At 41.8% G+C, this 16,368-nt stretch overlaps 1 protein-coding gene across 1 annotated transcript in view; it reads right to left on the reverse strand.

The window, feature by feature from the left end:
• Nucleotides 1-9,700, reverse strand: part of LOC122544009 (zinc finger protein 91-like) — a 61,968-nt gene extending 52,268 nt beyond the window's left edge. Inside the window, exons 1-2 of the mRNA XM_043683022.1 lie at nt 9,615-9,700; nt 6,558-7,623 (exon numbers count right to left, since the gene is read on the reverse strand). Of these exons, the coding sequence (XP_043538957.1) occupies nt 6,558-7,229 (672 nt within the window). The 5' untranslated portion in view covers nt 7,230-7,623; nt 9,615-9,700. The remainder of the gene's footprint in view (nt 1-6,557; nt 7,624-9,614) is intronic.
• Between the last annotated feature and the right edge of the window lie 6,668 nt (nt 9,701-16,368).

Below are 16,368 nucleotides of genomic sequence, written 5' to 3' on the forward strand. Positions count from 1 at the left end.
CCTGCAATCTTCTTCCTGACCTCTCTGCCCCCACCCCCACTCCGGCCTATCACCCTCACCTTAACCTCCTCCCACCTATCACATTTCTAATGCCCCTCCCCCAAGTCCCTCCTCCCTACCTTTTATCTTAGCCTGCTGAACACACTTTCCTCATTCCTGATGAAGGGCTTATGCCCGAAACATTCCATTCTTGTACATACTTCTTAACAATGTATCTTTTTCATGCTTCGCTTATATGTTTCAGTAATCTTAGTTTTTTGCTGAAACTGTTGTTTTAAACATTATGGTAAAAGGAATTATTTTCTTTAATAAATCTACATTAAAGTTAGTACTTAATTATCCATAATTATGCACTGAAAAGTAGATACACTCTTCCCTAAATACCTGCAGAGTTAATAGTTCTCTTGCTATACCCCTTTTCTGTATGCTTTTTCTATATCTGCAAAAACAACACTTTTCCCATTTCTAACAGTATTAAGCAAAGACATACAGATTAGAGGGTGACAAAAAACTTGACTAGAAGCTTGGCACTTCTGGCTGAAGATTGCTGCAAATGCTACAACCTTGTCTTTTGCACTGATGAACTGATCTCTTTGGTCTTTGAGGTTCGGGATATTTGTGGAGCTCCTCCTGCAGCGAATCGTTAATTGTCCACCAACATTCATGACTGAATATGGCAGGAGTGCACAGCTTATATCTGATCTCTTGATTGCTAGGTTGCTTAGCTGTATCACTTCCTGTCGATCTTGTTTAGTACCTTCACGAGGTTGACACGTAACTGTTAAGTATGCCTGGTGTTGCTTGCAGATTGATCCCCTGGCTTGATGGTAATGATTGAATGTGGGATCTGCCAGATCATTAGGTTGCAGATTGTGCTGGAGTACAATTCTGCTACAGTTGATGGCCGACAACGCCTCATGGATGCCCAGTCTTGAGTTGCTAGGTCTGTTTAAAACGGCCTCATTTAGCACGGTGATACTGCCACGCAACACGTTGGAGGCTATTCTCAATTTGAAGGTGGGATTTCATCTCCACAAGGACTGTACTGTGGTCACTCTCACCGATGCTGACATGAACACATGCATCAGCAGCAGGCAGATGGTAAGTGATAGATCTCATTTATATCAATGAGTGTCCGAATCGCGAAATGCATTCAAAAGGTGATTTGCTTGGTTACAGCTCAGTTACAGCATTCAGCAAAAAGAAAGCATAAAGGCACAAACATAAAGAAGCAGAACCCACAGGTTTCAGAATGTCTGTATATATTTTAACTTTAGAACACCCCCCCCCACTTCAATATTGGTCAGCAGGGCCGAGTTATTGGTCTGTGATTGGCTCTCTCAGCATTTTCACCGCGATGGGGCCCAATCATGGTCACAATGATGGTTTTGAAACTTCTCACAATGATTACTGTCCAAGTAATATTTGCCAGAATTACTAATTAATTAGAAATTTCTCATTTCAGAGTAAACGAAAGAATATTGACTTTTGATCAGATCCAAAATTAAGTGGTTTAGCACATTCCAATTAAAATTCCAATAACTTAAGTGAGCTTTCCTGCTGCATTTGCTGAACTAATTGTTAACTATTTGGGGTCAGGTTTGAATCCTTTTATGAACTAATTTGGTTTGATAATTATTGATTAAACAACTCATTAGTATGAGGTCTAATGTTGTTATCTTAAGTGTAAGCTGCAAATGTTATTTGTTTTATCTATGGTTTACAGAGTTGCAAATGTTATTCTTTAAATGTTCTATGGCTTCTATTGTTCAAGTTTTGTATCTTATGTGTTAGCTGCAAATGTTAAATTGTTTTATCGATGGCTTACAGAGTTGAAGTCAAAACGTGTGGTGCTGGAAAAGCATAGCCGGTCAGGCAGCATCCAAGGAGTAAGAGAGTCAATGTTTCGAGCATAAGGTCTTCATCAGGAGCTTATGCTCGAAATGTCAACTCTCCTGCTCCTCAGATGCTGCCTGACTGGCTGTGCTTTTCCAGCACCACACCTTTTGACTCTGATCTCCAGCATCTGCAGTCCCCACAGAGTTTCTCCTTACAAAGTTGAATCAAATGTCAAATATTGTCAGTTGCAACCTCAAAAAATGTTGTTGGCCATCTTGTACTACTCAGTTATAGCTAAGGTGGGGTTGTGGGTTCCTTCATCAATTGCCGCAGACCCAGTCAAGCAGCTATGTCCTTTAGGACCTGACCAGCTTAATTAGTAGTGCTGCTGCTGATTCACTCTTTATGATGGACATTGAAATTCTCCATCCAGAGAACATTTTATGGCCTTTGCATCCTTACTGCTTCCTCCAAGTATTATTCAACATGCAAGAACACAGATTCATCAGCTGAGGGAGGATGGTATGTGGTAACTAACAAGAAGTTTCCTTGATGATGTTTAACCTGAAGCCATGAGATTTCATGAGGTCCAGAGTCAATGTTGATTCCCAAGAAAACTCTCACCCAGTTGTACACCAGTGCGTTGTCATCTCTGCTGGTGGGACAGGGCATATCCAGGGATGATGGTGCTGTCTGCGACATTGTCTGTATGGTATGATTCCATGAGGATAACTATGTAAGGCTGTTGCTGGACTAATCTGTGAGACAGCTCTCCCAGCTTCTAGATGTTAGTAAAGAAGACCTCGCAGGGTCAAAAAGGCATGTTTTCTGTCGTTGTCTGGGTTGAAGCCGGTGGTCCATCCAGTTTTATTTCTTTGTTGAGATTTGCTTTCAATAAATGTCTGTCAGATGGGCTAGGGCTGTTTAGGGAGGAGGGTAATACTGTCATCATTCAGAACACAGTCTACAAAGGAGAAATTGATCTCTAAAACAATCTTGTCGTATGAACAGGCTATTCTGAATTAACTACAAAGTGATTACATTCAACATGCTTTTCCATTAATAGTTACATTAAAATCTGGAATTCAAATGGGGGTATGAATTGATGTTAAGTGAGAGGATCTGGATCAATGTATTACTTTAGGAAACTTTCAAATTAAACCAACAGGAGTTCAGAACTGATTCAGGTGATAGCAGTGAAACCATTCTTGGTAACACCAATGGAAAGTTTGAAAGAATAATCCATGAACGTGTTAGAGGATGATTTACATACACTAAGAATGTATGAAGTATCTAAGAATAACAGTGAGTGGAAAGGCAGGGATCTGGGAAGTAGGAAGCACTTCATGTTGTTCAGGAAGAACTGAGGACTGATTTTAGGCTTTACACACACAGCCTCTGATTTCAACCTGGATGAAGAATCTTTGAATTGTACTATTTCAATCAATCACTGAGATTCTTGGAAGACCCATATTGTTTCTTGTGAAGAACTGTTTGAGTCACAGAAAGAGCATATGAACTTACAGACTTACAACGAGTGATGCAAACAGATCCTCCTCTTTCTCATAAAAACTTGCAGTTTTGACCATCCAATCCCATCCCTATTGCAATCTGGGTGATCAACCCAAGTTGGAGATAATGTAAAACACAGGACACCATTCCCCAATAATTATAGCCTCTTGATTCCTCTTAGCGCTAATTTCTCTCCTAGAGATGGTCTGCTTGTAGAAGAGAATTCTAAGACAGGTTGCTAGAAGAATGGACATGTTTACACTTAAAGAGGACTAAGAATTGCAAAGGAATAATCTTCTTGAGGTTTGTGGTGTGGAATGTGGACAGGAGGAGGCCAGGCAGAGAAAACCCAAATAATTTGAATAATTTATTATAAAAATGTTCACACCCATGATGATACGGATCTGCAATAGAAGCAGACTCTCATATTGATGATAAGATTGGACCCTATGTAAATACATTGCTAGATGAATGAACCAGAAAGACAGATAACGTAGGACATTACTTATGCTTTATTTCACCATCTGCTGTTATCAGGGAGACAGCTTTGGCGAGACTTAAATCAAGTGCTCAGCTGATGCACATCATGTAGATTTCCACTGCCACAACCAGTTTGGAGTTGTTAACGTGTTTGATCCAGTATTTATTTTGCACAGTATCTCCCTAACTTTTAGATGATGCAGTGCTCCAGCTGTTATGTTTTGCAGCAAGTTGGCTTTGCTTTTTGCTTCAAAGACAGATATCAGCCCTGACGAGCAGGCTTTTGTTGTGTGTTCTGACTTTACCAAATGTTGCTGCAGCTGTGTCATAAATGATTGAACTCAGCAACTCCCAAACTTCAGCAATATCAATGTTGATTAATAAAGCTTTTATTTATGTGCCTGTAAGATATATCACAATACTGTTCCTTGGTCATTTAATTCTATAATTCAGGTGTCACTGTTTACAATGTGCAAGTCAGTAAGAATTGTCAGCTAGGACTAATCATTACTTTCTAATTGGAGATGTAAATCAGTGAAACCTTTCAGACACTGAATCGTAGATTTTGCAACAAGATCAATTTAGGATTGAAGTAACTGTTTATAATCTCATTATAAACTAGCCTCCTGTTGAGAATTTTTCTATTTTTTTTAAAAATCCTGGTCTCGGTAATGGTGACCATAGACTGTTGTTTACAAAACCCACGAGTGGCACAGTGATTAGCACTGCCACCTCACAGCATCAGAGACCCGGGTTCGATTCCAACCTCGGGCGACTGTCTGTACGGAGTTTGCACATTCTCCCCGTGTCTGTGTGGGTTTCCTCCCACAATCCAAAGATGTGTATGTTATATAAATTGACCAAGCTAAATTGCCCATAGTGTTGAGGGATATGTAGATTAGGTGCATTAGTCAGAGGTAAATGTAGAGTAATAGGGTAGGGGAATGGGTGGGTTACTCTTCGGAGAGTCAATGTGGACTTGTTGGGCCAAATGGCCTGTTTCCACATTATAGGGATTCTATGGTTCACCACCCTCCTTTAAGGAGGGAAATCTTCCCCAATTTGTCCTACGTATGAATTAAAACCGATAATGTGGTAGACTCTTAACTGCCCTCTGAAATGGCCTAGCAAACCACTCAAAGGAAAATCAGGAATCAACAACAAATGCTGGGCTTGTGAGTAACAGCCACATCCCATTTTTAAAGAGACATCCAAATGAAGCAAGTAATGTACTGCCTAGAAATGTGGTGGAGACAGGTCCAACTGAGGCATTCATGAGGACACTGAATGATTATTTGAATAGAAATGGTGTGCAGAGGTAGGCAGAAAAGGCAGGAGATTGGCACTCAGGGATATAGCCAGTGCAGGCATGAAGGGCAGATCAGCCTCCTTCTGCGCTGTAACAATCCTATGATTCTGTGATGAAAGAAGAAAAAGTTCAGGGAAAAGATCACAGAGGGTTCTTTTGAAAAGGGACACCACAGCCTTGAAAACCTGTGACATATCCAGAATATTAAACTCAAGCCAGTTATAGAGTTTTGTCAACTTGAGCAGAAATAAAACAGTTTTTGAAAAATTTGTCCAGGGTATGGAGAAGCTATTCACTAGGCCCAGCATTTATGTCCATCCCAAATTGCCCTGGAGAAGGTGACTTCTTCAGCTGCTGCAGTCCTTCTTCAGCAACAGCCACATTCCTGTTCGGGAGGGAGTTCCAGGATTTTGACCCAGTGGCAATGAATGCTGATATGTTTTCACAGTTAAGCTGATGTTCGGCTCAGAGGGAATTTGCAGTTGGCCATGCTCATGACATGTGATGTCCGTGTCCTTTTACGTTGCTAGTGGATGTGGTGCCAATCAAGCAGGCTGTTTCATCCCATATGGTATAAAGCTGCTTAAGTCTCAGGTATTGTAATGGCACTAACCCAGTCAAGTGAACAGCATTCCCAACACAATCCTGACTTGCGCCTTGTAGATGGTGGACAGGGTTTGGGGAGACAGGAGGTGAGTTAATCACTTCAGGATTCCTAGCCTCTGATCTGCTGTGTGAGAAAGTGAGGGCTGCAGATGCTGGAGATCAGAGCTGAAAATGTGTTGCTGGAAAAGCGCAGCAGGTCAGGCAGCATCCAAGGAACAGGAGAATCGACGTTTCGGGCATAAGCCCTTCTTCAGCTCTGATCTGTGTAGCAGGCAGTATTTATATGGCTTGTCCAGCTCAGTTTCTGGTCAATGGCATGCACCAGGATTTTGATAGTGAGGGATTCAGGGATTGTAATGCAATTGATTGGCAAGAGGAGGCAGTTGGATTCTCTGATTTTGGAGATGGCCATTGCCTGCCACTTATTAGCCCAAGCCTAGATACTGCCATAACTTGTTTCATAAGGACCTAGACCGCTTCAGTTTATGAGGATTTGTAAACAGTGCTGAATATTGTGCAATCATCAACGAACAACTCCACTCCTTTCCTTATGATGGGGGAGTGGGCATTGATGAAGTACAGAAGATGTTTAGGCATATGACCCTGCAGTGATGTCATGGGAATGAGATAATTGACCCCTGACAACCACAACCACCTTCTTTTGTGTTCAGCATAATTCCACCGGTGGACAGAAATCCACCTGTTCCTTCCAGATTTGTTCAGGCTCCTTGATGTAAATGACATTGTCAGGCGGGCAATCTCTGACGTAACTGACAGCAGCAGTTACAGTGGAATCAAACCACTGCAGTCATGTATGAACTCTCTGATGTGTCAGTAGATGGGATGACCGAGTGAATCTCTTCCCACACACGGAACAGCTGAATGGTCTCTCCCCAGTGTGAACTCTCTGGTGCGCTTTGAGGTCAGATGACTGCCGAAAACTCTTACCACACGAAGTGCAGCTGAATGGCCTCTCCTCAGTGTGAACTCGCTGGTGTCTCAGGAGGGTGGATGACTGAGTGAATCCCTTCCCACACATGGAGCAAGTGAATGGCCTCTCCCCGGTGTGAACCCATTGATGTGCGCTGAGCTCAGAAAACTGCCTGAATCTTTTTCCACAGTGAGTGCAACCAAACGGCCTCTCCTCGTTGTGAATTCGCTGGTGTGTACAAAGGCCAGAGGACTGGGCGAATCCTTTCCCGCAAACAGAGCAGGTGAATGGTCTCTCCCCAGAGTGAAGCTGCTGGTGTCTCAGCAGGGTGGAGGCACTCCTGAACATCATTCCACAATGAGTGCAGTGGAACGGCCTCTCCTCAGTGTGTGTTCGCTGGTGTAACACAAGTTTGGTTGTATCAGTGAATCCCCTCCCACACACATAGCAGGTGAATGGCTTCTCCCCAGTGTGACTGCGTCGATGAATTTCTAGCCGGGATGGATAATTGAATCCTTTACCACAGTCCTCACATTTCCATGGTTTCTCCATAGCGCATGTGTCTGTTTATTTCCTTATCTACACATAGGATACGTCAATGATCCCTCCCTGCTGTGAATGATATGGTACCTTTTAAAACTTTCTATAACTGGTTAAACCTTTTTGTACAATCAGTCCACTGCAACACTTGCACTCAGGTTATGTGGCTTGTTCAAGCTCTTTCCACTGGGACACTTCCACTCAGATGTTTGTGTGTATAAGTGTCTTGGTATTTTTCCAGTCACACTGATATCTGAAATCTTTTGCCACAGTCACAAAAAAATATTTCTCTGTCTACAGTCAAATGTCGATGATATTCAGGACTGGGTGACTCAAGTGAATGTGTTCGACCTCAGCATGGTGTTTGATTCCTTATACCTATCTGTAAATCCTTCCTTTCAATGTTCTGTAATAAGATTACAAGAATTATCACCTATCAGTATCAGGTACAGATTGAAAATAAACAGTTATAGCCTGTGCACAACCTCTGCAGTTGAATCATATCTCTCCTATAATATGGATTCCAGAACTGCACACAGTGCTCTAGCTGTGGCTTAACCAACAGTTTATACAGTTTCAGCACAACCTCCCTGTAATAAACTCTATGCCTTAGTTAAGAAAGGCAAGTATCCCACATGCCTTCTTAACCACTTTATCTACCTGCCCCACTCCTTGACAGGCCAGTGGATATGTGCACCAAGGTTCCTCTGATCCTTAGTGCACCTCAGTATCCTACCATTCATCATATATTCCCTTGCCTTGTTTCTTCTGCTCAAATGCATTACCTCACACTTATCTGGAATGAATTCCATTTACCACTAGTCAGCTCATCTGATTAGCATATCTGGAGTTTGCACATTCTCCCCGCTCTGCATGGGTTTCCTCCAGCTGCTCTGGTTTCCTCCCACAGTCCAAAGATGTGCAGGTTAGGTGGCTTGGCCATGCCAAATTGCCCTGTAGTGCCCAGGGATGTGCAGGCTAAGTGGATTAGCCATGGTAAATGCAGGTTTATGGGAACAGGGTGGAGGCCTTCTCTAGGTGGGATGCTCTTTTGAGGATCAGTGCACACCTGATGGGAATAATGTCCTTTTTCCACACTATAGGGATTCTGTAAACCGAACCCAATCCTGTATAAATGAAGTGACTGCACAAGATTTTCAAGTTTCCCATTGGCAAATCATTTCCTTCTAATACCATGCAAACAACATCTACTATTGTCAGTATAGGATAAAAACTGGAATGATTTGTTCTATAGGGAACTGTTTTGCCCTTTCATCTGTATGAGGTTAGGTGGATTGGCCATACTGAATTGCCCCGTAATGTCCAGGGATGTGCAGACTAGGTGGATTAGCCATAGGAAATGCAGTGTTACAGGGATTGGGTGGAGGGGTGGTTCTGATGGGATGCTCTTCGGAGGGTAAGTGTGGATTCAAATGGATAGATTTCATGCTGTAGGGATTCTATTCTATGAATCCTCCTGTAATCTAAATTAAAAATCACACAACACCACATTATAGTCCAACAGGTTTATTTGAAAGTACAAGCTTTTGCAGCGCTGCTCCTTTGTCAGGTAGCTAGTGCAGCAGGGTCATAGGACACAGAATGTACAGTAAAAGATCAAAAGTATCATACAATTGATGCAATGTATTGAACAAATCTACTAGCTACCTGACGAAGGAGCAGTGTTCCAAAAGCTTGTACTTTCAAATAAACCTGTTGGGACTATAAACTGGTTTTGTGTGATTATTTTACTTTGTCCAACACCAGCATCTCCACATCATAGCCTATAATCTAACTATTTACTATCCCATCAATTTTCGTAACCCCCCCCCCGCCCCGCCCCGTGAATTTACTGATCAAACGTCCTACATTCAAGTCGAAATCGTTTATATCATCTGAACATAATAAATACTTGACAGTGCTGGGGGAATGTGGAGCTAGGGCAGTGGGATTAGGTGATTTTGGTTTTACAGAAAACTGGTACAAACAGCGGGCTGAATGAAGCACAGAACTTTTGAAGTGGGGAATTCAACCCGTTGTGTCTAAGCCAGCTCTCCAAATCAGCATTTCACATATTCTCCTGCCTGTCAACCTTCATTTTCTGATAACACCCTAATTCTATCGGTGTCAGCTCCTGATCTCACCCAGATCCACTTCATTGTCCTGCCCAGCGAGTGCTGACGGATGCGCATGCGCCCTAGCTCGCATTGCGCCGCCATGCAGATGGCACTGCGCATGTACCCTGCTGCTCCCTGCCCCTATAAAGATGGCGGGCATTAACGCAGCCCATTCACGAAAACACCACCAATGCTCGAAACTGCTGCTCGCTTAAGGAAAACCTGAATCGGTAGTTTCTTATTCGACTCCAGATTACACAGAATGTTAAATGCAGCTCACCCGGTAGATGTTTAAAACTCCGCGAATTTAGTTACGAACAATTCTCCATCCTGCATCAGCTTCACACATGCGCGTGCTCAGTTCACGTTACCCATTTGGTTGGTGGAGGCTCCAGACCAATAGTAAAAGCCGGACGAGAGCGGCAGGCCTTACAGCCAATCATGGCAAATGAGGGGCGGGACCAAGGTCGGCCCTCCTTCAATCGATGAAACCTTCCCTTATTTGGAAACTTCATTTGTGTCAAACGCCAGGGAAAACCTCGACCTTTCTGATTGAACCTTTCTGGGGCCGGAGCAAACGTTTCCACATTTGCTTCTGAAATAGGGGAATATGTTCAGACAAATTCGTAAATAATGGAGTACAACGTGGGGAAAGTGTGAGGTCATGCACTTCAGACTTTTGAATTTTCTCCCCATTTAGAAAACAGTTCATGCCTCTATTCTTCCTACCAAAGAGACTTGGGAGTTCTAGTCCAGGTAATCATGGAGGTTGAGTCAGTAGTTAGGGAGGCAAATACAATGATGGTACTTATTTTGAGAGGACTTGAGTATAAAAGCAGAGATTTCCTTCTGAGGCTCTACGTTGCTCTGGTCAGACCACCTTTGGAGTATTGTGCACAGTTTTCACCTCCATATCTCAGGAAAGATGTATTGGCCCTGGAGTGTGTTTAGAGGAGTTTCACGAGAATGGTCTCAGGAATGAAAAGAGTAACATATGAGGAATGTTTGAGGACTCTGGTTAATCCTCTATGGAGTTTAGAAGGATGAGGGAGGGTTCTAATTGAAACATACAGAATACCGAATGCCCTGGACAGAGTGGATGTTGAGAAGATGTTTCCATTGGTCGGAGAGACAAGGATCCGAGGGCATTACCTTAGAGTAAAGGGAAGACCTTTTGAATGGAGATAAGGAGAAACGTCTTCAACCAGAGTGGTGAATCAACGGAATTGATTGCCACAGAAGATTGTGGAGGCCAGGTCATTGAGTATATTTAAGGCTGACAGATAGTTTCTTGAGTATGAAGGGTTACAGGGTGAATGCAAGAGAAACATGTCAGCCATGATTGAAGGGCAGAGCAGACTCAGTGTACTGAATGGCCTAATGCTGCTCCTTTGTCTTATAAGTCAAGGTCTGATTTAACAGTAGAAGTGGGCAAAAAAGGAATGTCAATATTAGACAAGGCAAGTCCCAGGTTTCAATAAATGAATTGGCAGCAGGGCTAGGACTGGTTATGGAGAAGATTAATACTGGCACCATTCAGGACATCAGAGAAGCTCTGAGGAAAGTCAAAATTCTGCAAGAACTGTACAGAACTGATTTAGAGATAGTGGAATGGAAAAACACAGTAGGTCAGACAGTATCGGAAAAGCAGGAAAGTCCACATTTGGGATCAGGACTCTTCATCAGCACTAGGGAGGGGCAAGAGAGCTCAGAAATAATGGGGGGAGGAGGTGGGGCTGAGGAAAGGTAGGTGGGATGGTGATAGGTGAACGCAGATAGGGGATTATTGTGATTCGTCAATGGGAAGGGTGGAGCAGATAGGCGAGAAGGAAGATGGACAGCTATGTCAGGTGAAGGAGGTGGGGAGGAGAAGGAGGTGGGGAAGAGAGGGAGGGCTGGACACAGGGTGGGGTGATTTTGAACTGATTTCGAACCTTTGTATGCTGTTAAAGATTTTTTTAAAAACAAATCAAGTACATTTTGAAATAAAAAAACAAAGACTATAAAGAAACAACTGATCTCAAAGATAAACTGTTGCAGCATGTGTTTGGGGGAATGTACTAAATCAGGTTCAAAAAGATTAAAGAATATATGTTTTCTCTATTGGACAACCAGATTGAAATGTAGAACTTGGATGATGATATAGATTGGTGTTAGAAAGGAATACCAGTGTGTTATTCCAGGAAGCCTTAAAATTGGAATGACAGTTTTTCTGAATTGATTCTTGTGATGGTAGCAATTCCATGCTGTTATTCAGACTGATGGAAATATTTAAGATGAAGACGTTTGGCATGTTGAAGGATGATGTACAAAAGTAATCTATGAATTATCTGAGGACAGTAATAAGGGGAAAGGAAGGGGTCTGGAAAACAGCAGATATTTCATATTATTCCAGGAGAAATGGGGTCTGGTGCAGATGTCAGTTTTTACACAGCACACTGTCAACCTGTGGCTTCACCCTGGATGAACAATTTCCTAAATGTTTCGTACAAATCGCTCTATGGAATTTTCAGAGAACAAACATAATGTGGTCAGAGAGAGGAAAGTTTGTGTTATAGCAAATAAGCACACACACAACACACAGATATACTCCTGCACAAACAGAGACTGACAAACATACTGGCATCACAACTGCACCCTGCCTCCCACAACAGCGGACACATACACACTATTATGTACACACCTACAAAGCAAAAGCTTTTGTCCCATTGAGTGTACAAGAGCAATCAACCCAACTAACACTGGGGTAAAGTGTCAGCGTCAGTATGAACAGCAATGTTAGAGAAATTCAAGTAAACATTACAATTGATTCCTTTGTACAATGAAATATATTTACCTCAATTCTGTGTAAATTCAATGACCTAATCTCCACTGCTCTCTGAATCCGAAGACTAACAGTATTCAAAGTAATGAATCCCTCCTCATCTCAGTCTTAAATGTGAAACTCTTGACTTTTAAATAGTGGCTAGAAGTTCAAGATTCCCTGCGAGGAAATAGTCGCTCAGTGTGCACTCTGTCAAGCCCTCCAGCATCTTATACAATTCAGTAAGATCACTTCTCATCCTCCTAAACTCCAACTTGCACAATCTTTACTCAGAAGACAACCTCTTCATTGCTGGAATCATCTGAGTGAGTCTTCTATGAACTGATTTTAATACAAGTATAAACTTCCCTAAGCAGGCAAAACTAGATACAGTAATCCAGGTGCAGATTCACCAGGGCGCTTTGTGGTTTTAGCACTACTTCCTTATTATTATACTGTATCCCCCTTGCAATTAATACCAAAATTCAATTTGTCTTCAGAATTTCATGCTGTACCAGCATGCTGTTTGAGATTCACATATAAGGATACCCAGATCTCTCTGCATTACAGCATTCTGCAGTCTGTCTCCATTCAATAAACTGCTTTTTGTTCTCTCCTACCAAAATGGATACATTCACATCACCCCACATTATAATCCATCTGTCAAAGTTTTTTCTATTCACATAACTTGTTTGTATCCCTTCACGGACTCTTTATAGCCTGACAAATTGCTTTCCTACTTATTATTGCATCAGCAGTAAGGTTGCGACACCACAATTGGTGCCTTGATTCAAGTCATTAATATCAGTGGCTGCTTTGATCTCCCTCAATTGTGGATGATATTTGTCTCTGTTCTACTGGAATTGGAGATCATCTTGTTCCAAATATAGTTTTGTATCAGACAATGCAGGGAGTAGGGCATTATTCACTCCTAGACCTACACTGAGAGGTAAAACCCCAGACAGCTTTATGGTAAAGGTTAGTTCTGAAGAAGGTAACTGAACTCAAAACATTGTTTTCTTTCTAGAGATGCTGCCAGACCTCCTGAGTTTTTCCAGCAATTTCTACTTTTGTGTTTGTTAGTAAAGATTTCTGTGGTTCCTGACAGATTCCAGTCAGGATGCTAAAACCCAACTTTCTTACAGTCCAGTCCTGGAGGTTTCTCACATTGGGCTTACAATCTTCAGCAGAGTGAGTAGTGGAGTAATCTTAGAATAACTGTCAGGATGTGACCCTTGTGGATGTTCCCATTTGTGCATTGTTGGTTATCCTGTTGTCTCCCACACAATTTCATCTTTATTTAGAGATATCAATTGTATAACTTATCTGAAAGTCTGCTGGAGACAGGCTCAATTGATGCATTCGTGGATTATTATTTAAATAGAAACATCATTCAGGGTATGAGGAAATGTAGGAGATTGGCATCAATATGCTTCATTGACTTCATTCAGCAATATTGAGATTCTGTGAATTGTCCCAGATATTTACAGGCCCCTGTGAACTCATTGTTTTTTATTTTTAATCAAATTTATTTTAAATTAATTAAGATCTGCCTTAAAATAGTGGATACAAAACAATATCACTTTTAGACTAGAAATATAATTCTGCTGTATTACTTTCAGTCAGGAGTAGATCACAGTTTGACACCAATCTTTGATTTGACATGTTTCCCGTATTCCTTGTTGATCTTCCTGATTCCAAGTAGAGCTATAAAGCAACTATGGATGATGATAGAGAGCGGCTGGGAAATATTTCATACACGCTTCAGGATTAACTCACACGGGGACTTAACTGTCAGTGAAGAGGTGAGAAAGCCGGTGAGGTTTGGCTCTCCCACGAGATCCTGAAAGACTGTGACCAGGATGAAGTTCTGTTCTTGTCAGACAATCCTCTTTCAGCTCCCCCCACCCCAAGACTGTTCTTTCTGACCCTGATTAGGTGACGTTCAACACTCAGATGAGAAAAAGAAAAAGCAACGAGTTTCAAACCAATTTTTTTTTTCTGCATTTATTCAGAATATTGAATAACAGCTCAATGAGCAAGATTATCAACATGACCAGGAAAAACATCCAACTATCAGAGTGAAATCATTGGAAAGGTACAGTAAAAATGGAGGCTATTCAGCCTAAGGTGTATGCTGACTGGCCAAAACAGATCTTCACCTGTTGCTCGGAATCATCTGGCATTTCAAGTGCTGATCCAAGTCTCTCTTTTTTTTTAAAATACAATGAGTTTATCTGCCTTTATAATCCGAACTGACATTGAGTTCCAGGTCCTGCCATCCTGAGTGAAAAGCTTTCTCCACTCCCATTCTAGGTCTTCCATCTTCTATGAAGAGAATAGATAAGATAGAAGCAGGGAGGTTGTTTCCTTTGGTGGGTGGAACTGGAACAAGACAGCATGGCCTCAAAATAAGGCAGAGCAGATTTAGCTGAGTTGAGAAGGAATTTCTTCTCCCAAAGGGATGTGAATCTGTGGAACTCCCTGCCCAGTGAATCAGTTGAGGCTATCTTATTGAATGTTTTTACGGCAAAGATAGATGGATTTTTCAATAGTAAAGAAATTAAGGGCTATGGTGAGCAGGTGGGTAAGGAGAGTCGAGTCCATGATCTTATTGAATGGCGGAGCGGGCTCAAAGGGCCAACTGGCCAATTTTTGCTCCTATGTCTAATGTTCTGCCAGTTACTGAAAATCTCAATGCCTTGGTCATGGAGTTGTTAATGGAAATAGGTCCTTCCTATCCACTCTGTCTGGCTCCCTCATAACTGTATGCACCTCAATTAAAACTTCTCTCAGTCTCCTCTATTCTAAAGAAAACAATCACAGTCTACCTATTCTTTCATCTTAGTGAAAATTCTCCATTCCTGGAAACATCCTCATTAATGTCTTCTGTATACTCTCCAAAACAATCACACCTATCTTGTAATTGGCAGGCCAGAACTGTACTCAGTGCTCTATCTGTGGTCTGAGCAATCATCTTGACAGTTCTGGCAGAACCTCCCTGATCTTGCAATTGTCCTGAACATATGTACCTAGACATGGAAACGTAGAATCCTGTGGAAGCAGGCCAATTGGTCCATCGAGTCCACACTGACCCTCAATAGAGCATTCCACCCAAACCCTCCCCATCCCTGTAACCTGGCATTTCCCATGGCTAATGGACCTAACCTGCACATCCCTGGATACTATGGGCAATTTAGCATTGTCAATCCACCTAATCTGCACATTTTTGGACTATGGGAGGAAATCCAAAGACACAGGGAGAACATGCAACCTCCACACAGTCAACCTAGGCTAGTGCTGCCCAACTGTCTTTGGGAAAAAGTTGTTGTCTATTAGAAAGATGTAATTAAGCAGAGTTTCATGAAAGATAAATCACGTCTGATACATTTATCATAATTATTTGTGGAGGTTACAGGCAGGACAGGGAAACTAGTAGTAGTAAAATACTTGGATTTCTGAAAGTCATTCAATAAAATACCACACCTTAGGCTGCTTAATAAAGTGAGAACCCATGGTGTTGGGGTTAATAAATTAGCACAGAGGATTAGCTAGCTAATACAAGACAGAAAGCTGGGATAAGGGGAGGGGTTTCTGAAAGGCCATCTATAACTAGTGGAGTACCACAGGGATCAGAGCTGAGGCCACAAATATTTAAAATATATACGAATGACTTAGATAAGGAAAGTGAATGTAGTATAGCCAAGTTTGCTGATGACACAAAAAATAGGTGAGAAAACAAGTGGTGAGGATGACAGAAAGAGTCTACAAATATAAATAGGTTACATGATTGCGCAAAAATTTGGCAGACAGGATATAATGTGGAAAAATGTTCAGTTATGCATATTGCAGAGGTGCTGAATATTATTTAAATGGGAATGACTATAGAAAGTGCAGCACAGACAGGGGTCCTCATGCAGAAATCACAAAAAGCTAGCATACAATTTCAGCAAGTAATAGGGAAAACAAATGAAATATTGGCTGTTACTTCAAAAGTGAATGGAGTATAACAGTAGGAAGGTTGACGATTATCTTTTTGAATGGTGCAGCAGACTTGATTGGTTGAATGCCCTATTTCTGCCCTATATCTTATGGTATAACTAAATGTGTATTCCATGGGACTGAGATGTCCTGCTGTGTCCTTATTCATTCAATTATTAACTGTATTAACCAAAATAAGCATAGATTAACAGTCACAGTAATACACCATGGAAACAGATGATTCGGTCCA

This window comes from Chiloscyllium plagiosum, chromosome 45 (assembly GCF_004010195.1).
Source record: "Chiloscyllium plagiosum isolate BGI_BamShark_2017 chromosome 45, ASM401019v2, whole genome shotgun sequence".
Lineage (NCBI taxonomy): Eukaryota > Metazoa > Chordata > Chondrichthyes > Orectolobiformes > Hemiscylliidae > Chiloscyllium > Chiloscyllium plagiosum.